Source organism: Bos grunniens, chromosome 24, assembly GCF_055505025.1.
Source record: "Bos grunniens cultivar Pamir isolate PY7600 chromosome 24, Bosgru_T2T1.0, whole genome shotgun sequence".
Taxonomy (NCBI): domain Eukaryota; kingdom Metazoa; phylum Chordata; class Mammalia; order Artiodactyla; family Bovidae; genus Bos; species Bos grunniens.
The window spans coordinates 1,908,761-1,936,281 of NC_141188.1; the positions used below are offsets into that span (position 1 = coordinate 1,908,761).

Sequence of the window (27,521 nt, forward strand, 5' to 3'; positions counted from 1 at the left end):
GCTACGAGAGGAGACATTCAGGGGAACAACTCAGACAACAGGAGGGCCAAGGTGGTGTGCAGGGCCGGCCAGACCGGGTGGATCTGTAGAGGCTCCAGGAGGTGGACACAAAGGTTTCCTTGAACAGCACAGGGGTCAGTGTGACCAGGAAACAACCAGCAGGGGATGCTGAGGACCTGACCAAGCACCAGGAAGAGATGACGGTTGGCCTAGCTCCAGACAATCAGCCAGCACCTTGGGTCACCCAGGCCTGCTCTGGCCTTCTGTTTCCCCAGACACAGGCCACCTCTCCAGACAGCTCTGGGCAAAACCGTGTCTTCACCCACCTCCACCCAACTCCCTCCTCACCCACCTCAGGTCTTGGTGAGCCCAGAGCACCAGGGATGCCCACCATCCTCCCAGTTGAAGCCCACCAGCCAGCCCTTCGAGGTCCTGCCAACACACTTACATGGGCGGTCACGAGATGCAGCTGGAGTCCAAATCGCACAGTCCACTCATTTCACCTTGAGTTCCTAGGAAACAGCTCTTTACCCGTGAATCATACTTTGCATTTGCACTTTCACGCATTGCTGGTCCTTTACAAAACACATTTTCTTAGGGACTTTTACACTAAAGTGTCTTTTGCAAAGCAAGCATTCAGTTATAACGTTGATTTTGGTACAGTTTCATTTTATGTGCATAGATGTGTTAAAGAGGGCCGTGTATAAAATGAGCTGCTTAGTTTGCCACTTCTTTGAAGTCTGAGGCACCTGAGGGTGAGCTCGCCTGGTGTTTAGGATTGTTTTCTCAGAGTCCTGTCTTCCCACCTTCATCTCCAGACACAAGGGAGATGACAAAACAGGTCTGCTGCTGCAAAGTGTCTTCAGGAATCTTCAAACCCAGCTTCTTCCAGGAGTTCAGGGTTAGGGACCAGAACAGTGAGAGGGTGTGTGTGGGAGGCAAAAGCAAGTCACCGAAACCAAGGGTCCGTGACCGGCCCACCTTCTGTCAGGGGCACCACCTGGAGCTGGTCTCCACACGGGCCAGCCCTTGTGCTGAGACGGGGGGAGCAGTTGACCCCAGAAACCACCAGCTAAGTGCCTGTGGGACCGACTGTCAGCCCCGAGCTAAGGTTGAACCATGACTACATTTACCTGCATATTTACTGTGAGTGGCTGTATTGTCCCCTATTCTTTCTATTTTCTATAAACCCGCTTTATGAAGGTATGATTGACATACAGAAAGCTGAGTTTGGAAATAGGTTACATCCACAAAGCCATGACCACAGTCTACACCGTAAACATTTATTTATAATTATCAGTATCATCATCATTTATGTGTACGGTAAGAATACTTAAGATAGGATCCATCCTATCGTAAATTTTAAGTACACAGTGCAGTATTGTGAAGTACAGGAGCCATATTTAACAGCCAACCTCCAGGACTTATTCATCTGGCATCACTGAAATTTGTGCCCTTGCACCAGCACCTCGCAACTTCTCAGGGACTCAGGAGGGTAAAGTATTGCCTAGGGCCTTTATAGCTGGGATTGTAGCAGCAGAGACTTGGTGTCTTTCTGCTCTGTCCAGACCTACTTGAGGTTGGTAAATGCTCTGCTCCCTCCAGAAGCTGGGTTTGAAGATTCCTGAAGACGTATAGAGCCCTGAGTTTGGACCCCACGCCCACCCATTCACTAGCAAACAGAAGCCCTTGCTCCCTGGACCTCTCTGCTCCTCTCTTCTGGTCTTCTCTCCCCCTAATATGCCCCTCCTTGCTTTCCACCAGAGAAGGAGCTGGTGGAGAAAAGGGAAGCCATCAGGCTATAACAGTGGCTCACACATAGGTGTTTCCTGGCGTGAGGGGCTGCTCTGTGTGTCCTGTGGGGTCACACATTAATCTTCATGACAACCTCATGTGGGGAGTTTTCATCACTACCTCCGCTTCACGGATGAGGGCCTGAGGCAGGGCAGTGCGGGAACGTAGCCACCCTCGCACACAATGAGACCCAGACGTCCTTAACCTGTGGCTCACCTGGCTCCAGCCACTGCCTCCTCGCGTTCTTGGAGACTCTGCTAGGTCCTTTCCACAAATCCCCTCAAGACTTACAGGCTCTTAACTAATCTATGTGGGCAAGTTACTTCAAGTTTGCCTGAAAAACAACCCCAGGCAGGTTTCTACCCAGCTATGAGCACACGGAAACCTGAAGACAGACGGGAGAGCCCAGGTCCCAGCAGACAGGAAGCAGCTGGTTTCACTGGAAAAGCAGAGGCAGACCTGGGGACTGGACAAGAGGAAGTGGGCCTGGGAAGGAGGGGCAGCGATACCCCCTCACAGCCCCGTCCTCCACTCGAGCATAAGTCCACAGCAGTGCGCTGGCTCTGCAGTCAACACACTGAAGATGACGTGCCCCGTGGGCCAAGACCAAGTGCCAGCCAACATCCACAGAGGCGAAGGAAAGCAGAAAACAAAGAGCAACATCCACAGGGGCGAAGGAAAGCATAAAACAAAGAGCTGTTTTTGAGATTGAACTGTGATGGGCAACAGCAGCATCACCCCTCTCTAGCACATGTCTGTGCCCAGAGTGGCATTCTCCAAGGGCACTTGTAGACATTTGTGGAACACTGTTGTTGTCGTTCAGATGCTCAGTCGTGTCTGACTCTTTGTGACCCCATAGACTGCAGCACGCCAGGCCTCCCTGTCCCTCACCACCTCCCGGAATTTGTCCAAGTTCATGTTCATTGCATCCGTGATGCTGTCCAGCCATCTCATCCTCTGCCGTCCTCTTCTCCTGCCCTCAATCTTTCCCAGCATCAGCGACTTCTCTAGTGAGTCAACTGTTCGCATCAGAGGACCAAAATCCTGGAGCTTCACCTTCAGCATCAGTCCTTCCAGGGAATATCCAGTGCTGATCTCCCTTAAGATTGACTTGTTTGCTCTCCTTGCTATCCAGGGGACTTTCAGGAATCTTCTCCAGCCTTCTTCGAAGCACGGTTCAAAAGCATCAATTCTTGGTGTTCTGCCTTCTTTTCGGTCCAGCTCTCACACCCACACATGACCACTGGGAAGACCGGAGCCTTGACTACATGAACCTTTGGCGGCAGAGTGATGTCTCTACTTTTCAACACACTGTCTAGGTCTGTCATCGCCTTCCTGCCAAGAAGCAATCATCTTCTGATTTGATGGCTGCAGTCACAGTCCGCAGTGATTTGAGGAAGCTGAGAACCACAGAACTCAAGTCTCCCAGAAAGGAGCATGCCCTGTCCACAGGTTTTAAGTTGTTTCAGAAGGTCAGCACTGCTGGCCAGGCCCCAGCTTCACACAGGGGGTCAAAAGTCGGGCAAGATCCTTTTGCAAAGCTCCCCCACTAAGCTTCCACTCTAAGAAGGTCTTGATTACAGAAATGTATACTCATGCAGATGTTTTTACAATGCAGAAAATAATGGAGAGGAAGTCAAAACTCCCTGTGATTCCATCCCAAGAGATACTCGCCACTAACCTGTGGATCCATGACCTCTCTGCCTCAGGCTTACTGACCTCTCTAACCTGGACTTTAGTCTGGGATGGACATCACATCCCACACTACCCCTAGATGTCCAGGGCAGAGCTGGCAACACTCTGAGGGTCGAGGTGGGGGTGTCTGGCTGGGAGATCCGTCTGAAGGGGCACACTCTGAAGGGCCTGGGCTGCAGACTTGGTGTGCATCTGTGTCCTCGTCAGACCTCTGTTTATCAGCTGACCCCAGAGCCATGTGACTAAAGGGTGCTCCACAGAGCAGCCACGACCTCACTACTAACTGGCCCAGTCTGTCTCTTTCTACCCCAAATTCCACATTGTGTATTACCAGTGAGACCAAGACCAAGCCTGCTAGCACCAAGCCCAGCAGCACCCCCTGACTTTTCAGACCCTGCTCCACAGCAGAGGGGAGGGCAGGGAATTGGGGAGTTAACCAGGCCCTCGATTTCCAACTCCTGAGGCCAGGCCACCAGGTCATTCACAAACACTGGACAACAAAAAGTCCTTAAGTCTTAAGCTACAGGAGAGGCTCGTCCCTGACTCGTGGGCAGAGAGAGGGATGGGCTGTCCTCCTTCTCTGCAGGCTGGCATTACCACATGCCTAGGCTTCTCCCCCTCGGCGCTGCTGACTTTCTGGACTGAACTGCTCTGTGTAGGGCTGTCCTGGGCACTGAGTGTCCCGGCAGGGAGGGCCACATGGTTCTGCTCTGGAGCCCCGCACTTGCCCCCCTGCTCTGGGCAGCCCAGGGCGCCCACAGGCAGGACTCACCAGGCACTCTGGAGTCGGGGGTGGGACTGGAGTCTCTTCTCCACCGCAGTTGGCATCCAAAAATCCTAACTGCTGATTCAGTAACTCATGTGAGGTTGACATTTCTCCTCTCTGTTATCAGGGTCTTAAAAACAATTTATCTCTGTGTTTTCATTATTAAATCCCTTTTCATTCTGATGAAACACCTTTGGTCTTCAAATACCTAGAAGTTTTGGGTTTTTTTTTTAAGATATCCTTTTTTTTCCATTTATTTATTTGGCTGCACTGGTTCTTGGATGCAGCGTGCAGGACCTTTAGTTGCAGGATACTATCTCTGGGTTGCAGCCTGTGGGATCTAGTTCCCTGACTAGGGATCACAGCTGGGTCCCCTGCTTTGGGAGTGTGGAGTCTTAGCCACAGGACCACCAGAGAAGTCCCTAGAGGTTAGGATTTTAAGTCTACTGCTACTTCCATTTTGGATACTGATGACTGTGAGGGCATACCCAGGACTTGGGGAAAATATTTCCCTGGGTCTGTGGCATGTTTCCCTCGATACTGGGGGGTGAGTACCAATTTTGGATGGACTATTTGAAGCCATAGACATGAGGAGGACTGCACCCCTACACCTGCCCGTTTTCCTCCTTGGTCTCTGTCTGTAACTAGTCTGTAGCCGTGTACACATGGGGAGTGTGCACCTCTGCAGCTGCGCCTTCCTTGCAGACTCCCGACACCCTCTCCACGAGACCCAGCCGTGGCTCAGGGAAGGGGCAGCCACTCTGACTGACAGACCTCTTTAAAGACTTCAAAGTGGGGCCACGTGGTGTCCTTTTGCTGCCAGGATACGGCCAGGAAGTGGGTGAGGGAAGAGCCGTGGTGCCCACCTCACAAATAGAGAAGCCCAAGGCTCAGCTGAGAGGACAGTCCAAGCTTGCCCAGACCCAGGGCCCTCATGGGTACCTGCAGGACGCATGACTGAAGTAAAAGGCCTCCCCACGCTCCCAGCCCTCTGCAGAGGGCCTTCTCATTTAACTGCACTCACAGCTCTGGACACCTCACTGAGGCAGCCAGCTCAGTGATGACTAACAGAACCGCATCTTATGTCGGGATTGTGGGGCAAGCGTGTACCTTGCGTCTGCCAGCCGCAGAGAGCCTCCCAGTGAGGCCTCCCAAGGCTCCATGACCCCATGATGCCAGTCAGGTCAGGATGCACAGGGAGGTTTTCAATCAAGCTTCTGGACTTTGAAGAGATTTTCCCATTGAAAGACTTTGCTAGGCAAGTTGATTGTCTACACTGAACCCACCCACAGGCTTGAAGCCCTCAAGGACCTTATTCAAGTCTCAGCTGGACGCTCAGCCTCCACGCACAACCACCCAGTGTTCCCAGCCTTTCCTCCTGCTGATCGCACCAACCGACAAGGGACTGCAACAGAGGAGAGGAGAGATGGGTAGGAAAGGCTGCAGCAGGCCTGGGGGTCACGGACGGCGCCGAGCAGACACGTGACGGGGCTCTGACCGCAGGCCACCAGCGTGGCAGAGGTGACCGCTGCTCCACCAAGTCCTGTGGCCTCAGCCTCCTCTTTCCCCCATCCAGGGAGCTGCTCATCTGCCCTCAGCCTGTTTCCCTCTTTCTTAGAACGTTTGGGCGGGAGCACCCCGTGAGCACGCCCAGAGCTGCTCCTACCCCCGGGGGACAAGCAGCAGCAGCAACCTGCAACTGTCCTTGGGGCCGAAAACCTGCATTCAGCTTAGGAAATGTCCCTCTGAGAGAAAGCCAGCGCTTCTCCATACAGTTTGCGCTGCTGCTTGCCCAGTGTGCATCTTTGACATTTCCTGGTTCTACCTGGAATGTATGAGACTTCGTGTAGATGACAGGTTGATCCTTTTCTAGCTGTCAGAACAACGCTCATGCTCAGTGTGCTGCCTGGAATAGTCTCCTCTTGACTCTGCGGACATCTCTCAGCATTTCTTCTGTCTGCCTGCTTACTTCACTTGTTCTGGAACTCAAGTTCTGGCCAGCCTGCTGTTTCTCTTAAGAGCAGGGACTGTAAATCGCTGCCTCTCTGATCATAGTCCCTGGCATCCAACAGCATATTTATTAAAAGGAAATAAAAATTAAATTTTAAGTACTGCAATTTTGCAATCTGTATTGAAGAGGTTAGAGATATCTGTGCTTTATGGCCTAGTATTTTCATTTTTAGGAGTTGATTGTAATGAAATCAAAAATAAGTAAATTCAAGAAACAGAGGATTATATAAAATCTAAACACTGGAAACACTCTAAATATCCAATAATGAAATGATTAAAATTATACCTGTATTCAAATATTAAAAACAATATTTTCTAAGAACATTTAATGAAAATGCTTTTTATATAACATGAGGTAAAAAAAAGATCGAAATTTTTAAGATATATCAATCAGATCAGATCAGTCGCTCAGTCGTGTCCGACTCTTTGTGACCCCATGAATCACAGCACGCCAGGCCTCCCTGTCCATTAACAACTCCCGGAGTTCACTCAGACTCATGTCCATCAAGTCAGTGATGCCATCCAGCCATCTCATCCTCTGTCGTCCCCTTCTCCTTCTGCCCCCGATCCCTCCCAGCATCAGAGTCTTTTCCAATGAGTCAACTCTTTGCATGAGGTGGCCAAAGTACTGGAGTTTCAGCTTTAGCGTCATTCCTTCCAAAGAAATCCCAGGGCTGATCTCCTTCAGAATGGACTGGTTGGACTCCTTGCAGTCCAAGGGACTCTCAGGAGTCTTCTCCAACACCACAGTTCAAAAGATCAATTCTTCGGTGCTCAACCTTCTTCACAGTCCAACTCTCACATCCATACATGACCACAGGAAAAACCATAGCCTTGACTAGATGGACCTTTGTTGGCAAAGTAACGTCTCTGCTTTTGAATATGCTATCTAGGTTGGTCGTAACTTTCCTTCCAAGGAGTAAGCATCTTTTAATTTCATGGCTGCAGTCACCATCTGCAGTGATTTTGGAGCCCAAAAAAATAAAGTCTAACACTGTTTACACTGTTTCCCCATCTATTTCCCATGAAGTGATGGGACCGGAGGCCATGATCTTCGTTTTCTGAATGTTGAGCTTTAAGCCAACTTTTTCACTCTCCTCTTTCACTTTCATCAAGAGGCTTTTTAGTTCCTCTTCACTTTCTGCCATAAGGGTGGTGTCATCTGTATATCTGAGGTTATTGATATTTCTCCCGGCAATCTTGATTCCAGCTTGTGTTTCTTCCAGTCCAGCGTTTCTCATGATGTACTCTGCATATAAGTTGAATAAACAGGGTGACAATATACAGCCTTGACGTACTCCTTTTCCTATTTGGAACCAGTCTGTTGTTCCATGTCCAGTTCTAACTGTTGCTTCCTGACCTGCATACAGATTTCTCAGGAGGCAGGTAAGGTGGTCTGGTATTCCCATCTCTTTCAGAATTTTCAGTTTATTGTGATCCACACAGTCAAAGGCTTTGGCATAGTCAATAAAGCAGTAATAGGTGTTTTTCTGGAACTCTCTTGCTTTTTCCATGATCCAGCAGATGTTGGCAATTTGATCTCTGGTTCCTCTGCCTTTTCTAAAACCAGCTGGAACATCAGGAAGTTCACAGTTCACATATTGCTGAAGCCTGGCTTGGAGTATTTTGAGCATTACTTTACTAGTGTGTGAGATGAGTGCAATTGTGCGGTAGTTTGAGCATTCTTTGGCATTGCCTTTCTTTGGGATTGGAATGAAAACTGACCTTTTCCAGTCCTGTGGCCACTGCTGAGTTTTCCAAATTTGCTAGCATATTGAGTGCAGCACTTTCACAGCATCATCTTTCAGGATTTGGAAGAGCTCAACTGGAATTCCATCACCTCCACTAGCTTTGTTCATAGTGATGCTTTCTAAGGCCCACTTGACTTCACATTCCAGGATGTCTGGCTCTAGGTCAGTGATCACACCATCCTGATTATCTGGGTCATGAAGATCTTTTTTGTACAGTTCTTCTGTATATTCTTGCCATCTCTTCTTAATATCTTCTGCTTCTGTTAGGTCCATACCATTTCTGTCCTTTATCGAGCCCATCTTTGCATGAAATGTTCCTTTGGTATCTCTGATTTTCTTGAAGAGATGTCTAGTCTTTCCCATTCTGTTGTTTTCCTCTATTTCTTTGCATTGATCACTGAAGAAGGCTTTCTTATCTCTTCTTGCTATTCTTTGGAACTCTGCATTCAGATGTTTATATCTTTCCTTTTCTCCTTTGCTTTTCGCTTCTCTTCTTTTCACAGCTATATATGCAGAAAAAGAAATAAAGATAAAATATACCAAAAGGTAATAGAGTTGATTGCTAAGTAGTATAAGTGATTTTAACTTTTTCTATTTTGTGTTTGAATTCTCCAGATTTATTTCACAATGAATTTATGGGCTTCCCTGATGGCTCTGTGGGTAAAGAAAGAAAGTGAAGTTGCTCAGTGGTGTCCAATTCTTTGCAACCCCATGGACTGTAGCCTACCAGGCTCCTCCGTCCATGGAATTTTCCAGGCAAGAGTACTGGAGTGGGTTGCCATTTCCTTCTCCAGGGGATCTTCCCGACCCAGGGTTTGAACCCGGGTCTCCTGCATTGCAGGCGGATGCTTTACTATCTGAGCTACCAGGGAAGCCCCAGTGGGTAAAGAATCTGCCTACAATGCAGGAGACAATGGAGATGCAGTTAGATCCCTGGAGTGGGAAGATCCTCTGGAGGAGCACTGGGCAACCTACTCCAGTATTCTTGCCTGGAGAATCTCATGGACAGAGAAGCCTGGAGGGCTACAATCCATAGGGTTGCAAAGAGTCGGACATGACTGAAGCAATTTAGCACGGCACAGTGCATTTTAACAAAGGTACAGTAGTTAATTTCACATTCTATTTCCTGTCATTTTATTTTGTGAATGCTGATCAATGCAGCATTTACATATATTAGATCTTCATGTTGGCATACCACCATTTTCATTATAAAGGTTCATTGTGTGTATGTGTTCCAAAAAATAGAGCCTTTTACTTAAATATCATGTAAGAGATTCCAAAGTCTTGTGAAGAGTTTATAACAACTGAGTAAACTTAACAGGAGTAAGGAATAACATTATCCTTAAAAAAAATTTTTTGTCCATACGATTTATTTTTTTCTAAAATCCTCTCCTCTGTGGTATCTCATTTCCATTAAATAGGGTAATGCCTTTGTCCCTAAAGCCACATAATCTTAAATTAAGAACCCCATTTTCTCTCTTCAACTGATATTTTAAATTTCATCCTTTCTATGTCACTTTGTTGTAGTTGTATCTCCTTTACCATTTTTGACTGGGTATTACTTAATGAACAAATCTGGAAGTCTTAAAACAGGTGTGTTTTATCTCATTCACGTTTATAGGCATGCAGATATATATACTCTCAGTTCCTATTTATTTTACATTGTGTTTTCTGTCTGTGGAACTGCTTTCTGGCTGCAGGGGCTCTGCACTGCAGTCTGCAGCTCCTTCTGCTGCACGTTCCCCTTTAGCTGCTGGGCAGCATGTGGGACCTTGGCTGCCTGGCCAAGGATAGAAACCCCGTCCCCGGTAAATTCTTAACCACTGGGCCACCAGGTAAGTCCCTATCTAAAGAATTTTATAATGAATTTTATAAATTCTAAAGAATTTTTTAATTTTAAATTTAAAATTTTAAATTCTAAAGAATTTTACAATATGTTTGCATTAGTTTCGCACTCTATATATACATAGAATGTTCTGAAAATTTGGAGATGCTCTATTTTTGTTCTAATACTGTTTTTGATTACATTTAAAACCATAAATTTAACTAATACACCCCTCTGTATGTATAATTAGCACGTTTGTATTTCTTCTTCCTTTTTCTCCAATTAATTCAACTAAGAAAAAGTGATATATAATCTACTAAATAGGATTGTAAGTTTGTGTAGCACGCTTTCACAGCACTCTGGAAGCACCTACTTGTCCTGTGTTCTTGGCTTCATCAGAGATTCCTCAAGAGCGAGGATTTCGGTTTCCGCAGCCCCGCTTCCAGAGCGCTCTAGATAGGAAACACCCATGACGTTGCTCACAACTGACGGCGTCTTTCTTCTGTTTCTTGCGTCTACCAGCCCTGGCAGAAGTCTTCCTTCTCATCAGACAGGCCTATAGGTGCTTCTGACCCTTCCGAACCCTTTACCTTTGGCCTGTGCTAGACTACGCCTTAGAATGTTGCCTCCGTGCAGAACCTCTGCCCAAACCATCTACCACCTGGCAGCTCTAACGGACAGATGGACCCAAGGGGGGTCAGGCCTCGGTGAGTCCGGTATCACCCAAGACAACGTTAAAAATCAGCCAAAACAGACCCTTTTCCTGGACGACGGAAGGATGCTAACAAAATCTTGGCGGAAGCGAGCAAGGGAGAAAAAGTGTGGGCGCCGCGGTGGGAATGGGGCGACCCGGGCGAGTCAACCGGGCTTCTCTCCCCGGCTCTTGATTTTGTGGACTGAAGTGAGCACCCACCCGGGAGAGGCGTCCTCGGGGGCGGGCCCGTGGGCGGGGCTCGGGGCGGGGACTGGCGGCGGCTCCTCCGGAGGCCGGCCGACGAGCCCTGGGTGGGGCGTCGGGTGAGTCCTCGGGACGGGGGGCGTGTCCTCCAGACTGAGAGGGTGGGTCCTCAGGCGCGAGGCTGGGCCTTGAGGCTCGTGGGGCCAGTCCCCGGGACGTGAGCCGGGTTTTCTCGGCGCCGGGCCGGTCCTTGGGGAACCGGATTAGCGGCGGGTCTACGGGGCGCCGAGCGGGACGTGGGCCCTTGGGGCTCGTGGGGCGGGTCCTCGGGGCTACGGGCGGGTCCTCGGGGGACGGGTGCTCTGGGCCCGGGGCGGGGACTGGCGGCGGGTATTCTGGGCGCTGGGCAGGGATTGGTGGCGGATCCTCCGGGCTCTGGGCGGGACGTGGGTTCTAGGGTATCGGGGGGCGGGTCCTTGGAGCGGCGCGCGCCGCCGTACCCCGCTCCTCCCGCGCGCGGCCCCTGGAGTGCCCAAGGCGCGCGGCCAGCCCTGCTCGGGCCGCTGCACTCGAGCTGCCCCGCGGCCGAGCGAGCGCGGGCAGGGTCCGGGGCCGGGGCCACGGCGGCGGGTGGCGCACCCAAGGTCCTTCTGCAGTCCCCATAGGGAAGAGCGAGGGCGAAGCCAAGGCTAAGCGGGTCCGGAACCATGAACCGGAGTTTCCACAAGTCTCAGACCCTGGGCTTCTACGACTGCAGCGCGGTGGAAGTCAAGAGCAAGGTGAGCCGGGGGCCGGCAGTCTGCGCAGCCCCCCCTCCCCGCCCCACGAATGAATGGGCACCCCAAAGGGGACTGGGCGGCGCGAGAGGGGCCGGCGCCGACCACAACTTCGGAGCGCGGCGCGCGTCCGTGAGATGCGCCGGGGTCCCTCAGTCCTTCCCGCCCCTGCGCGCGCACAAAGCCCAGCAGCCCGGTAAGGTTCGGCTCGAGCCCCGGCGCTCAGAGGGCCGCGCGGCCGCCGGACCCTTCGCAAGAGTGGCTCTTTTGTTCCACAAGCCGGCGGCGATCCGGCGCACCGCGCGATGGAGGGGCGATGTTTCCGGGGCGACCCAGGGGCTGATCGGATTCGGGGCCCTGGAGGGGCCTTGGGGGCCCGGGCCGGGGGAGGGCCCTGGCTGCGCCGCCTCTTTCGCAGCGGAGGAGCCTCGGAACCGACGAGGGGGAGACAGGCAGCGGGTCCTCGATCCCCGGACCGGACCCCCGGTCCCCAGCACGGCCCTGCGTACCAGCCCTTCAGCCTCCCGACGCGCCCCAGGCCCAGATTCCCCGGGCGCGCCGGACCGGCGGCCCCTCCCGCTGCCCGCGCCCCGGCCCAAGCGTGCCCGAACTTGCGGGTGGCTGTGCGCTTTGGATAATTGGCTGATAGGATCTGGCGCTTCTGCCCGTTGCGGGGGCGGCACCTTCGCGGCAGAAGCTTTTGTCTGCGAGGGTCTCAGGGGTGGACCTTGCCGCAGATGAAGAGCAGCAGTTGTTCAGGGTCCTGGAGGAGGGGGCCTCGGGCTTACTGCTGCCTGGGATCGGCTTTCGCCCTTTCTCTGCGCTACACCTCCCCCCCCCCCCGCCCGCCCCCGGCTTGGTCTGGCAAGGAGGAGAACCTGAGTGGTGGCAGAGGGGCCAGACCCGAGGGTGGGCTCTGACCTCCAAATCTGTGCACACTTGGTCGCCAGCGTGTGTGCCCTGGTTCGCTCTCTGGGAAGACTAACCCGATGGCCCCTGTCTGGGCTGACCGTACCGATCAAGGTGGGGTCCTTTGGCGTAGGATTTCCAGGGCTTCCTCTGAGGATGGGGGTTCTCTGCAGGAATCCCACAGAATGAGTTGTGGGATTTCATCACATCTTGTTGGGCAGTCTATTTATGAACCTTCATATCTAATTACCTCCAATGCTAATTCTGTGACCCTGGCCCAGCACTCATCTCTTTTTAGCCCCAGAACTCCCCACACCCCCAAATCAAAAGTGACCTCTGTGAGTTGTGTGGGGGGAAAAACCAGCAAGCCTGAGTGGGAGCACCAAATAACTGACGTTTCTTCAACTCAGTGGGAATGTGGCTTCTTAGAACTCATTGTCCCCTGACAGTAGCCACTGAGCACCCATGGTGTTTCACTTTAACTCTTTATTTTGAGATCATCATAGATTAACAGGCAGTTGGGAGAAAGAACACAGAGACTTCCCACAGGTGCCATCTTGTATCACAGTGTCACATCCAGGGCCTTGCGGCGTTTTCAGGTCACAGTTTGTCATGCGTGCATTCCTGAGGCCCAGCAGTCTCCACGAGGACCACTTCCGTCGCGAGGGGACCTCCTGGCAGCCTTTCACCCCTGCAAGGTGGCCGTGTGGTTCTAAGTGATGAACAGCACAGGCCGTTCACGAGTCTCACTGGCCGAATTCCCTGGGCTCTGCAGCCATGGTGGCAGGCAGCTGCCTGACCAGATGCAAGTCCGGAGGGCTAGCCCTAGAGGAAATGCCCTCACCAGCCTTTATCCTGCAGTCATGCACTCTGGACACTGCGGACCCCTGAGGCCTGAAGAGTAAGAATCTGCCTTTGCCTCTCCCGGGGAACTGGGGGCCATAGGTGTTCTGGTGGCCCAGTGGGTTACCTCAGGCTGCCGCTCCTCCTTGACCCCCAGTGAAGAAGGAGGGCTGCCCCATGGCCCGAGCCTGGGTTCAAGTTCAGATGTACTGACTGCTTCGCCAGGGGTGAGTGGCAGAGGGGGAAAGTTTTGGGAACTGTCCTGGAGGGCCACGCCAGGCTGGGCCCTGCTGGGCTGGCTGGTTACACACAACACCACGGCCCCAGGCCCTTTGGGATAGGTGGCTTGCCTTACTGTTTGTCCAGTGGGGCCACGTGGCTCCCCCTTCTGTACCACTCTCTCACGCACCCACGGGGTCCATCTCTGCAGGGAGCCTTATTCCAGCTGCTCTTGTCAAAATATGGGAGGCAAACCATTATGACAGTGATGTCTTTATCCAATCTAAATGGTTCACCATAACACCTGGGTTTGCGTGTGGAGAAAATTGTGCCAAAATCCAGCCAGTTCTACCACCCAACCTTGTGAGCTTTCAGGCAAGTCATCTAACTTTTCTGAGCCTTAGTCATTTCATCTGTACAATGGTCATTGAACCTATTCTGGTAGCCCGACAGGATCAAATGAGGCAATGAATGGGAAAGCACCTCTAAACTGCAGAGCACCCACAGTTGTAAGAGCTAAGCACTGCAGATCAAGACTCTGTGGCATTTCAGGATATCAGGTCTGAAAATTGCCTCTGATCCTCTCAGAATTGTTGGTATTAGCCCTCTGCCACAGCTGGTCAATTCCCAAAGCCTTGAGACAGAGAAACTGTCTGGATCTGGTGGCTCTCCCCCATCAGATAGCCCCTAACTCTACCCAGCATTTCTCTCAAATACCTGTGATTTGTCTGTCCCTCTCCCAGCCGGCTGCATGCACTTCTGACTCCCCAGTTCTGGTAACGGGGCTGCCATTTCACACTCAGTCTGACTTTTTCCTCTCTTCCCAGAAGACCTACAGTGGGAAGGGGCTATGCAGATGTCTGGGGAGAATGTCTCAGGCCAAGGGGAGCAGTCTTGGCCCTTCAGAGGAATAGCAGGAAGTCTAGTGCTGGGGAGGAGTCTACAGGGCCCAAGTAGTTGGAGCTGACTGGCTGTGTGAGGGGAAGACAGAAGGCCACACAGGCCATTGTGAGCTCTGTAGTAGATTTCACTGTGTGACTGTCTCATCAGTCCCACCAGCATCTGCATATGCCTGGAAAGTCTAAAGGAACACAGCTTCCCCATCTCCGCAGTGTGCTCTACACTGCGCCCCCCTCCTCCACCCCCGCCTGGAGACCCCTGCCTTAAGTGAGGTCCATGGTGTCCCAGCTTCCTTAGCAGGCAGGTCTCTTCCGTCTTCTCTTTGGCCTCTGGGGCCCTGGTTCTGTGGCTTCCCGCACCTGAAGTGTTTTCTCCAAGAATCAGTGCTATCCTGACATTCCTCCTGCCAAGCCGCCTTTGCAGGCCGAGCATTCTCCATCCCACGCCCCTTCCCCACGTTTCTCTCGTTTTGCGGCCTTGATACTGGTGACGGGGGCCCAGGGCTATATGACACACCCGTGGCCTCTGGTGTCCCTTGTGTGGGGGGAGAATAACACCACTAAAGGTTTTAATCCAGTTTGGGCTGCTTGTTTTAGATACTGAAAAGTGAAAGTCTCTCAGTCTGACTCTTTGCGACCCCATGAACTATACAGTCCATGGAATTCTCCAGGCCAGAATACTGGAGTGGACAGCCTTTCCCTTCTCCAGGGGATCTTCCCAACCCGGGGATCGAACCCAGATCTCCTGCATTGCAGGCAGATTCTTTACCAGCTGAGCCCCAAGGGAAGCCCAAGAATACTGGAGTGGGTAGCCTATCCCTTTTTCAGCATATCTTCCCAACCCAGGAATTGTACCAGAGTCTCCTGCATTGCAGGCGGATTCTTTAACCAACCAAGCTATCAGGGAAGCCCTACTGCTGGAAGCTTTTCTGTATTCTAAACAAATACACTATCATTGTGGAAGATGTGGAAACCACAACAGGCACAAAGCGGAGGTAATTCTCACATTCCAAGCGTGGTCGCATGTCCTTCTGACCCTTTATGTGCATCTGTACATGCAGATGTCTTCGTTTGACAGAATCAGGGTCATATTTTATAGGTGTATTTTTCTGTAGCCTTCAGCGTTCCACTTTCAACTTAACAGTGAAGTGTTGTATTTTCTTATGTCATTAATAGTTTCAGAAGACATATTTTTGAAATGAATACATAGTATTCCATCTTATATGTGAACCATAATTAACCTAACCAATATCCTATTTGGGTTATTTTCCATTTTTTTAGAGTAAACAATGTTGTGAATAACAACTTTGCATTTAAACGTTTATATAAACAGTACATATAGAATGTATATCATATGAAGTATATAAAGCATGTCAGGGATTGGAGAAGGAAATAGCAACCCACTCCAGTACTATTGCCTGGAAAATCCCATGGACAGAGGAGTCTGGTGGGCTACAGTCCATGGGGTCACAAAGAGTCTGACACGACTGAGCACACCAAGTTTATAAAGATGTTGATTCTCTTACTTCGCTGCAGGACTTTTATTATTTCTTTAGGACAGATTCTTAGAAATGAAATTACTAAGTGAAACGTATGCAAATTTTTAAGACTTTGAACACATATTGCTGAATTTTCTTCCAAAAAGTCTCTTCTATAAACGTGTACACCCTGCTTCGTGTCTATCCCCTCCCTCCCTCTGGTATACCCTCCAGTACTGGGTATTTTCTTATTCTTTTCAAATTAGATAAGTGAAACACTACCCCACTGTTTTAATTTGTAGTCTTGGGTTATTGGTGAATGGAATATTCTGATATGTGTTAGATATCTCTGTGTCTATTTTTAGCTGCCATATTCTTTCCTGCATTCTTTTGTCAGTGATCTTATTTTTCACTGAGTTATGGACCTGCTCATCCACGGGAGATTTTCCAATCGGTGCAGATGCTGCTAGGTGTCAGTGCACCCTGTGGTCCCAGATCTTGTCTCTGCCTGGCCATGCCCTTGCATCTGGGGGCTGGAGCAGGGGCCATGCCCTCCCCACGCGATGGCTGGGCACTTGCCTCCTGCGGGCCAGTTGAGAACCGCCTGACACAGTTTGACTCACCTCTATGTGCAGCTACACCCTTTTAAGATTCTGGTTCTGTTGTATCGTGCACGTCTGTGTTTAAACAGGTTTGGTGACTCGATTTGGGAAGTTGCGTCCAGAGGAGACTGTCATCAGAGACCCAGGTGGGGAGTGTCACCTGATGGGCATGGATGGTGGTGCTGCCCACACCCTGTGAGCAGCAGAAAGCCCCTGTGGACCTTCCTGGGGGCACCCAGTTAGCAGAGGTTCCAGCCCTTTCCTGGGACTTGTGACATTTCAGATAGAGGGGTCTTCCAATTTTAGGGCAGGGAAGGCATGTCAGGAATTGGGAGATGCAACCATTCAAGTTGCTTTGAGGAGTCAGAAGGTTAGGGTCAGGGTTAGGGTTAGGGCTACTGTTTGTGAATCAGCAGAAAGAGAGAGGAATCTTGCCCCTTTCCCACAGAGGGGCCTCCTGGACTTTTAGAGACAAGCAAGGAGGGAGCCCGGAGTGACATCAGAGCATCGCTGAAACGGACCTTGGGGGCCAGGGAGCTGCAGCACGGTTGGAGTCCAGCGGGTGCTTACCTGCTTACTGCTCCCCACCTCCTCTCGCAGGTTTCTCCTACTGTGATCCTGAGAAGCAACAAGAGGTGCTGTACACCTTCCAAGCCCCAGTACATACCCTGCAACCCTCCTCTGAGGTGCCCCTGAACACAGGGTCCAGGCTGGACACTGCCCTCTGTGAACAGGTTGCATCCAGAAGTATTTCTTTATACATATATATATATATATATATATACACACACACACATATAGGCTTCCCAATTGGCACTAGTGGTAAAGAACCACCTCCCAGTGCCGAATACATCAGAGACGTGGATTCGATCCCTGGGCTGGGAAGATCCTCTGGTGGAGGGCATGGCAACGCACTCCAGTATTCTTGCCTGGAGAATCCCATGGACAGAGGAGCCTGGCAGGCTATAGTCCATAGGGTCGCAGAGAGTTGGACATCACTGAAGCAACTTAGTGTGTGTGTGTGTGTGTGTGTGTGTGTATAGTATATATATATAATATATATATGTTTTTTTAATTTTCCTACACCAGGTGTTAGTTGCACTGTGAAAGATCTTTTAGTTATAACATGTGGGATCTAGTTCCCTAATCAGGGATTGAACCCGGGCCCCCTCCATTGGAAGCACGGAGTCTTAGCCACTGGACCATGAGAGAAGTCCCAGAAGCATTAAAATAAGTTTAACCACATACATATATATTCATAAATACATTTTAGTTTCAAATAATAATTCATTACTCTCCATCACAACCTTGCCAGATAGGTTCTATTATCACCCCCATTATACACGGAAAAGTCCGGGGGGGTCCACTCAGCTGGCCCAGGTCGGAGAACTCAGGCTGTTCGGCTCCAGACTCCAGTCTCTACTATGCACTGTCTGTGGCCCTAGTGAAGGAGGGTTCCTGCCCCGCCTCCTCCGACAAGCCCTCAAGTCCGGTCCAGATACTGACACAGGTATTCCCACATAGAATGAAACAGACCCCTTGGGCTCTCTCGATCCGGAGTTTGGAAGGGTTAGGCCTGGTGCTCTGAGGAAGGAAGTTCTATTTTGCTTCCATCCCTGCAGCAGGTTTTAGCTGTGTGGCCTCAAGGGAAGTACACTCTCCGGTAGGTATTCTTAGAAGTCTACCATCCACTCATGTATTCATTTACTGAGCACCTACTGTATGTGAGGCCTGGGGTTCAGGTTCATGCTGGGGTACAAAGGTAACCAAGATAGCCACTATCCCCAGCTTAAAAGCAAATGGCCCAACGAAGGTCCAGTTGTGTGTAGGCAGTGGGGGGGCATGAGGGTCCTTTATCCTGATGCCCAAAGTATCGCCAGAGCCACAGGGTCACAGCTGGAGGCTGAGGTCTCCAATCCCCCTGCTGCCCGCCCGCACAGCAGGAGCAGTCGTGGTGCTCGGGCCTCCAGGAGCTGCTCTCAGCTTCTCTGGAACCAGCGGCAGCGGCACCTGCGTGGGCCGCTTGGAGCTGAGGCAGAGCGCCCTCTCCCCTCCTTGCTTCCAGGAGCAGCTGGGCTCCTCCAGTCTCCAGTTTTCCTCACCTGGGGACTCTAGTTGTCTCCCAGCCCTGCATTTCTCAGTAGTATACTCCAAGGAAAGATTCAGTATCTGAAGTGACCAGCAGGGCTTTGCATGAAGTGGGTGCCCAGTAAATGTCACTTGAGTTAAATTCAGATGAGGAACAGGTTTTCCAGATAGCTACTAGTGCAGGAGATAGTGAAGAACAGGGGAGCCTGGCATCCTGCAGCCCATGGGGCCTCAAAGAGTCGGACACGACATAGAGACTGAACAACAAGGCTAGTTCAGCAGTGGTCTTTTAGGGTACTTTAGAAAGGAACTGCTTTTTGAGGAAGGTGACCAAAGCTGGATTCACTGAGAGGGCTCAGGGGCCTTGTCCCCTCCCCACTAGTGCCATGGAGGGAAGGGAAAGAAGCAGTACAAGATGAGCTAAACAGAAAAGAGAAGCTTTGGAAGTCCAAAGGAAGCTGATTTAAAAGTCCACATTGGGGGCTTCCTTGGTGACTCAGGTGGAAAAGAATCTGCCTGCCGATGCAGGAGACACAGGCTCGATCCCTGGTCCAGGGAGATCCCACAAGCCGGAGAAACTAAGCCCATGTGCCACAACTACCGATCCTGCACTCTAGAGCCCGGGAGCCACAACCAGAGAAGCCCCCGCAGTGAGCAGCCCGTGCCCCACAACTAAAGAGTAGCCCCTGCTCACCACAACTAGAGAGAGCTCACGCAGAAATGAAGACCCAGCACAGCCAATTAAATAGATAAAATTATTTTTTCAAGTCCACGTTGATAGTGTCACCTAATTTCCTTAGTGCTAGACTCTAGGCTGACAGCTTCGGGGGCTCAGGGCACCTCCTCAGAGCCAGCCCCACGCATCTCTCTATGCAGTGCTCATACCCCTTCCCTAGAGATGGCACTGGCCTCCCTACCTCCTTCAGAGCTGCCCTGTTACCCACAGGACTGGGTGGGGCAGGACTGGGCACTCACTGTTACAGCTGGGGCATCAGTGACCTTTGAAACCTTTCCCCAGTCCCCTCATTCAGTTCTCCTCTGGTTCCTGGGCTCCGGGAGGTGTGTCCCACACCCCACCGTCCAGCTCTCTGACTTCCAAAGGCTGTGTTCCTCTGGGGCTCTGTGAAGATGCTTGTTGGCAGAGGAGACAAGGGAATGGCTCCTTTCACCATCCCAAGCCAGAGCATCTGCTCTATATTTTGGAGAAAGTGTGTAGCATTTTACTTGCTGCTGCCAAGTTGCTTCAGTTATGTCCAACTCTGTGCGACCCCATAAACGGGAGTCCATAGACGGCAGCCCACCAGGCTCCGCCATGCCTGGGATTCTCCAGGCAAGAACACTAGAGTGGGTTGCCATTTCCTTCTCCAATGCATGAAAGTGAAAAGTGAAAGTGAAGTCACTCAGTCATGTCCGACTCTTCGAGATCCCATGGACTGCAGCCTACCAGGCTCCTCCGTCCATGGGATTTTTCAGGCAAGAATACTGGAGTGGGATGCCATTGCCTTCCCTGAATTTTACTTGAGGAAAGTAAAAAAAAAAAAAAAAAATGTTGCTGCTTAAAGAATTCAAAAACCACCTGGACCCTTCTGCACTGCTCATCCCTGTTAATTCTTCGTTTGTTGGCCTCCCTGGGTCCACAGGCTGCCCTTGCACCTGATCCTCTCCTGCAGTTCAGTTCAGTTCAGTTCAGTCGCTCAGTTGTGTCTGACTCTTTGTGACCTCATGGACTGCAGCACCCCACACCTCCCTGTCCATCACCAACTCCCGGAGTCTACCCAAACCCATGTCCATTGAGTTGGTGATGCCATCCAACCATCTCATCCTCTGTCATCCCCTTCTCCTCCTGCCCTCAATCTTTCCCAGCATCAGGGTCTTTTCAAATGAGTCAGCTCTTCGCATCAGGTGCCCAAAGTATTGGAGTTTCAGTGTCAACATCAGTCCTTCCAATGAATACTCAGGACTGATCTTTAGGATGAACTGGTTGGATCTCCTTGCAGTCCAAGGGACTGTCAACAGTCTTCTCCAACACTGCCGATCAAAAGCATCAATTCTTCAGTGCTCAGCTTTCTTTATAGTCCAACTCTCACATCCATACATGACTACTGGAAAAACCATAGCCTTGACTGGATGGACCTTTGTTGGCAAAGTAATGTCTCTGCTTTTTAATATGCTATCTAGGTTGATCATACCTTTCCTTCCAAGGAGTAGGTGTCTTTTAATTTCATGGCTGCAGTCACCATCTGCAGTGATTTTGGAGCCCCCAAAAATAAAGTCAGCCACTGTTTCCACTGTTTCTCCATCTATTTGCCATGAAGTGATGGCTAATAGAGTTTTGCCAAGAGAACACACTGGTCATGTCAAACACTCTCTTCCAGCAACACAAGAGAAGACTCTACACATGGACATCACCAGATGGCCAACACCGAAATCAAATTGATTATATTCTTTGCAGCCAAAGATGGAGAAGTTCTATACAGTCAGCAAAAACAAGACCGGGAGCTGACTGTGGCTCAGATCATGAACTCCTTGTTGCCAAATTCAGACTTAAATTGAAGAAAGTGGGGAAAACCACTAGACCGTTCAGGTATGACCTAAATCAAATCCCTTATGATTATACAGTGGAAGTGAGAAATAGATTTAAGGGACTAGATCTGATAGACAGAGTGTCTGATGAACTATAGATGGAGGTTCGTGACATTGTACAGGAGACAGGAATCAAGACCATCCCCAGGAAAAAGATCCTCTCCTGCACTTGCCCAGAAAGCTCTGCCGTACCTTGAGGCTGAGACTGCTGCCTTTCAGGGACCTGTTCACATGTGACACCGGAGTCATTCCTGTGTGGAGTTCAGTGTGCGTGACAGTGTGTGTGTGTGTGTGTGTGTGTGTGTGTGTGTTAGTGGCTCAGTCATGTCCAACTCTTTGCAACCCTATGGACTGTAGCTCACTCACCAGGCTCCTCTGTCCATGGGATTCTCCAGGCAAGATACTGGAGTGGGTAGCCATTTCCTTCACCAGGGGGCCTTCCTAACCCAAGGATCAAACCCCAGTCTCCTACATTGCAGATGGATTCTTTACCATCTGAGCCACCAGGGAAGCTTGGGCATGGCAGTAAAACACACTAATCTCAGGCGTGCAGTCTGATGAAATTTTACATGTTTGCACACCTGGTGAGCACTGTGCACATCACAGTAAGTGTGCAACATTCCAGCGTTTGAGAAGGTCCCTCCATGTCAGCACCCACCCCCAGCGTAACTGCTGTCAGGGCTCTGTCACCAGGGTGAGCATGCTGGTGCTCAGATTCAATGTCACAGTGCACTCTGCGTCCTGAGGGTCCATCCATGTTGTGTGCGTCTGGAGATCAGTTTTTTTTAATGGATTCAGAGTATTCCTTATGCATCTGTCTGTATGGATGGAGATTCAGGGGCGCAAAGCCTCCTTTGGGCTCCTCTTCAACACACTCTTGGATTCCACTAGTGGTTCTCGATGCTGCTGTGAGCTGGCTGGGCGTAGCCCTGATCAGCCTCCTCCCAGCCCAGTGTGCTGTCCCGGAGCCGTGTACAGACCCCAGCCCTGGACTTGAGTGGACCGGGGTGGAGCAGCTGCTGTCGGAGGTCTGAGGGTTCAGGAGTTCCTGAAGGCCTTGAACCATGGCTTATTAATTACTTGTCGATTACTAAATCAAAACAAATCAGGGATTTGTTTACTGAGTTGAAAGGCTTTCCTAGCCCTTCCTCTAATTCTGCACTTTGACTCACAGCTTTCATGCCATCCTGTGCGTTCCGTTACCCGCTGCAGCCCTCCTGGGGGGCTGAGACACCAGGTGAACAGGGTCGGGCCTGATGCTGCTCAGTGGGTCCAGGACAGCACGTCCCACGGTGTCTTCGATGGAGGTGAACAGCTGTCCTTTTGAAAGTTGTCTTTCACGTGTGGAATGAAGACCCCACAGCAGCCTTGACGGTGGTGGGCTGTGGGGCCACGCACTTCAGGTGGCCTTCACCTGGGGTTTGCCTGTGTCTTCCTGCAGCTTCCCACTCGCACACCTGAGGGTGTTGGTGAGTCACATCCTTTGCCTTTGGGAATTTCTGTGTTCCTCCTAAAAGCCCTGCCTAGTGATCGGGTATGTTTATTTTCCACTTCATCACATCAGTGTGTCTGTCGAAAGCTGGACTGTGTGTTCATCGGTCTGCAGAGCTTATCTCTCTGCGCCTTTGCTTCCGAGACAGGACGCGGGGGACTGATGCACAGGCCCAGAAAGCCCCCTCAGATGGCCTCTCCTGGGAGGTGTGCTGTTGTGCATGGGCCCTGGGTAAGGGCCATGGAAGAAAACCACGCAGGCCGCTAAAGCTGTCATCTTTACATGCTGTGCTAGAGGAACTGGGAGACTAAAGTACTGTTCGCATCCTGTTTTCTGTGGCTCGGGGGCCTGAGCCACTGGCTCCCCGCCCACACATCATGACCTTGCTTCCCTCACCGGTCTGGAATAATAACGGGGTGTTGCTATGGGACAAAACAAATACTCTGCCTGTAGTGTGGCCCATCTCATGGAGGAGGAGCCCCTGGCTCTGGCAGCAGCTGCAGGGATGAGCAGGGCCCCCAACCTTCACAGGAACGCGCTCCTTTTGCCAGAAGGTGATGCGGAGGCTCCACAGGTCAGAATGCTGTTGTGAGAAATGGTATGTTGGGGCAGCTGCGCTCCACCCTCAGGAGAGGAGCTGCCCTGGAGCAGCTTTGTCCCTGTTCACCTGGAGCTGGAGTCACTGCGCTCCCCCACCGCAAACTGGGAACAGTTTTCCAGGAATGTGACCCACTGCTTGTCACTGGTGAGCTGAGGGTCCGGGAGGGGCTGGGGAGGGAGGGAGAGCGACACACGCAAGCATCCACACCAGGTAGGTGTTGTCTGTCTCCTCACAATGCCTCTTCTCCACCACCCAGTCACAGCCATTCATCGGAAGAGGGTTGGCACCTGGCCCTGGAGAGTAAGCCAACGTGCACTGTTGAGGTTGCCCTGTGGTTCTTCCTGGGAAAGAATACTGGGGGGTCACAGTCTCTGGGCTCCCTCCCTGCCCTAGGCAACTGGTAGGAGCACTTGCCACCTGGTCACATCACCTGAGTCCTTCTCTCAGCTTGGGGTTACAATGTCCTTTCTTAGAGCATCGGCTCTGTGCCAGCCCTTCTACTGGGCACTCAGCTCAGGTGCTTCCGTGATGCTCATGACACCATACCTGTGGGCTGCAGAGAGGAAGATCTGGGGTCTGGACCAGGCTGCTAACTCGCCCCAAACAAGGCCCCAGCAACCTTCCATTGCTCTGCCATCCTGCTTCTCACCTAGTTCTCATTATCCCCTGATTCCACCTCATGGAAAACGGACAACACCTACCTGGTCTGGACTGCTCCGCAGCCACAGCACGTATCGCTGTCTCTCCCTCCCCAGCCCCTCCAGGACATGGCTCAGGGCTGCACTGCCTCTTCAGTATCCCTCCTGTGTCCTGAGAATCCCCCTCTCTGAGGCCGCCCCATGCACTTTGGCCTGTGTGCAATCTGCTGGGGGCGGAAGGGGTGCTGCAGGCAGAGCCCCCCTCTGCAGCTGTGCTCAGAGTGTCAGCAGTGACCGAGCAGAGGCCCCTTGGGCTGCAAGGCTGGGATGGGCAGCTTCTGCTCAGCTCAGCTCTGAGTCCCCGTCTAGAGATCCGGGTTAAGGTCATGCTCCTGAGCACCACTTTTCTCTCACAGAGTAATAAAAAAGTGGTTTCCTTGTGAAAAAAAAAAAAAAACCTGAAAATAACTGCCAGTGATGGAAGGGACAGGGCCTAAAAAAGTCATGACTCGTATTCAGAAATTAGGAAGGTGGCTTAACTGAAGAGGGGTGTGCTCCTGTAGGGGCATGCTTCCTGCTCTGTCTTTTATAAACCACACGGGCAGAGGTCTCACTGTGTGGTGCTTGCAAGTCTGGGTGTTTGAGAAGGGATCTGGCAGCCCTGGGGTGCGTGTGGAAGCCTGATGTGCCCTGTACACCTTCTCCATGTGCACTTGGCCAAGAAGAGCACAAGCTCTGGAACAAAGTGATCAAGTGCAAGCTGCTGTTCGATGGACTCTCACTCAGGACACGGATTTGATTCAGGACTCACAACAGCCCTCTGGGGAATATATTGTGTCCTTCTTTTACAAAGGAGGAAATATGCTTGGAGAAGTTTAAATGATCCAGAGTCACCAGCCAGTTCAAGGTGAGTCAGGAGTTTGAACCTAGGTCTCCATCCAGGGCCTTGCCTCTTGATGCCTCTGCCTTCTGCCTGCTAAGACACCACTGACCCAGGCAGCGTCCCCTCAGCCCATCCCGTCCCTGGACACTGCCTCTTTTCCAGGCGCTTTTCCTGAGCTCAGGTCCAGATGTGACCTTGCTTCCCTACTCGGGCTGGGGCTCCAGGCCTCTGCCTGAGTGCGTTTCTGCATTTCTGTTCCGGGGAAGTGCTATGAAGGAGAGATAGGTGAGCAGCCTGGCACTGACCTCCACACTCTGGCCCAGGTGGACCCTCCAGCCCGTCAGCTCCCTGCACCTTTACCTCAGCTTCTAGAGCAGCTGGTTCTGGTCTGTGGTATTCCGCCCACCATGTGTGCTAAGTTACTTCAGCTGTATCCAATTCTTTGCAACTCTGTAGACTGTAACCCACCAGGCTCCTCTGTCCATGGAATTCTCCAGGCAAGAATACTGAGGGCTGCCATGCCCTCCTCAAGGGGATCTTGAGTAACATTGAGTTACTTTTCTTGTTGATAAGTTTGTAAGAGAATACCAGGTATCAATTTAATACTGACTATTTCCCAGTTCAAGTGAACCTGAAATTCACTTAACTTCTCTTATATTTAGAATTGTTTGATTTGTAAGCACTTACTTTTCTTCAAGCCAATTAAATAGAGCTCATTTACAAATTAACCATAGCAATATTATCCAAAGACACATACTGAGACATACATATACCCAGACAGACACGAGGGATTTAGCTTCATTTTCTAAACTTAGTCATGAATCAGCTATCACAATGTAAAATTCACTAATTTATAGTGAATAAATAAAAATTGGAATAAATAAAAATTATTGGAATAAATTGGAATTGGAATAAATTTGGAATAAATAAAAATTCTGAAGGCTTCTCCTGCCCACCATGGCCCCCTTTGTCCAGGCTGCCAGCTGGCCTGGGTGTCGGCCCTCCCACATGGGGCGTCGCCTTCTCGTGGAATTCTCATGCCCCCACTGTCGCCCCTTGGACCTCTTCTAGACCCTCTCCTGTGTCAGCCTCAGGTCCTTTCTTTGCTAGTAGCCTTGTGCCTGTGCACAGTTGTTGAACCTTCTGGGTCTCAGCTTCCTGGTCTGTAAAATGGGAACAGCGACACCTCTGAGGTGCTGTGAGGAGAGCTTGGCCCCGACCACACCTTCTCTCCCACCGTCGGGACCACAGCCGTGTCCCGAGATCTCTCTGCTCCCTTCTCGGCCCTGCCCCACTCCTACATTCAGCAGTCCTGGGTCCATAGGTGCAGATCACACTTGTGACCTGGACAGCACACCGTGTGGAGCACACGCAGGGCTCACTCAGCCCCCGGCAGCTGCTTGGCAGCCTCACACAGGAGCCGCTGCTTGTCTGAGCAGTTCTGCAGGTGCTGACAGCTACGCCATCACTGCTCCGGATTGAGGTGGGTGGACGCGGCACAGCAAGGGGCCAGGCTCGGCTGTCCGCTCCACCCCATCTGACTCACAGGTCTGTGGCCTGATTTTAAACTGTCCCGACGTGTCCGCCCCGGAGGTCACCCCCTGGCAGGTCCCACGCTCTGGCAGATGCCTCGTGAGGTTGGCAGCCTGTGCTGCCTGATCGTCCCAAAAATGGACGTCTCTGCATGATTTTCTTACACAGCATGCATGTGTGCTCATGCTCCTTGGTCCTGTCCTGAAGTGGCCCTGATGTGTTCGTTCTCCTTCGCGGTTGGATGTATTGTGTTGATTGTGACTCCAGGACCCACCTTGATGAAAAGCAAGCAGGACGTGAGGCATCACAGCCCACGGGGCTGCCCTGTAGCCTCTGGCGCGCAGTAAGGTCCTGCCCGCCCTGGTCCCGGGCCATGGTGTGGGGCGCGCTCTGGCCCCTCTCTTCATCTGATTACTGCTTTCCTGATAGGCTCAGTTTAAACCAGGGCCTACGTCTGTCATACAGCGTCTTTGTGTACTTTTCTCAGTTTGTCCTTACACGTTTGCACATGCGATTACTGTTCAACATCTCAACAACGGGCTCTCAAACAAACCGTCAGCCTTGTGAAGACACTCAACACTAGCCCAGGGCCGTACTGGGCATTCAGTACAATCTGAATGGGTACTAAAAACTAGCCTATAACAGTAACTAGCAAGGTGCTTACTGGGATGTTCATGACACAGCTTTTTGGACTTGAAAAGTCCCTGGGGATCTTGTTAGACTGCAGATTCTGAGTCCCTAGACCTGGGGCCTAAGGTCATGCGTCTCCAGCAGGTTCTAGATGTTGCTGGCGTTGCTGCTCAACACACCTTGAGCAGGAGTTGGAACGTGGCACAGGCAGGAGTCCAGGCCTGGGGCTGGGCCTTGCTGCTTTGTTCTGTGTTCAGCCCGAGTACAATATTTTTCGATCTGATTGGGTCACATTGGAAACTTACCCTTGGGTTGTGTTTTCTCTCACTTTCCATATTGTAAAGGCTTCCTTGAGTCCTTCAAGCCTTTCTAATACAGCACTTCTGTTGGCTTCATCCTGGGAACATGCTTCATCTGTTTGATGAGCTTTTACAGTTTCCACTTTTCACCTTTGTGCATATTTTGATGATGATTTTCCATCCGAATCTACCTGTGCTTCTGATGTCCTGTGATTGCTTTCTCCTGAGAGGCCTGGGGTGGTGCCTTGGTATGGGTGGGGCTTCGGGGTGGGGCCTCGGTGGGCGGGGCCTTGTGTGGGGGCGGGGCCT

At 51.3% G+C, this 27,521-nt stretch overlaps 1 protein-coding gene and 1 long non-coding RNA gene across 2 annotated transcripts in view; one reads left to right on the forward strand and one right to left on the reverse strand.

Moving 5' to 3' along the window:
* Window positions 1–6,521: 6,521 nt before the first annotated feature.
* On the reverse strand, window positions 6,522–10,908 carry LOC147345812 (uncharacterized). Its single transcript, XR_015153632.1, has 2 exons — window positions 10,215–10,908; window positions 6,522–8,519 (listed from the first exon to the last, which is right to left on the reverse strand). It is a non-coding gene; the product is annotated as an uncharacterized LOC147345812 (long non-coding RNA).
* Window positions 10,909–10,950: 42 nt separating this feature from the next.
* Window positions 10,951–27,521, forward strand: part of PARD6G (par-6 family cell polarity regulator gamma) — a 77,656-nt gene continuing 61,085 nt past the window's right edge. The window contains exon 1 of the mRNA XM_086372505.1: window positions 10,951–11,518. Within this exon, the coding sequence (XP_086228631.1) occupies window positions 11,447–11,518 (72 nt within the window). The 5' untranslated portion in view covers window positions 10,951–11,446. The remainder of the gene's footprint in view (window positions 11,519–27,521) is intronic.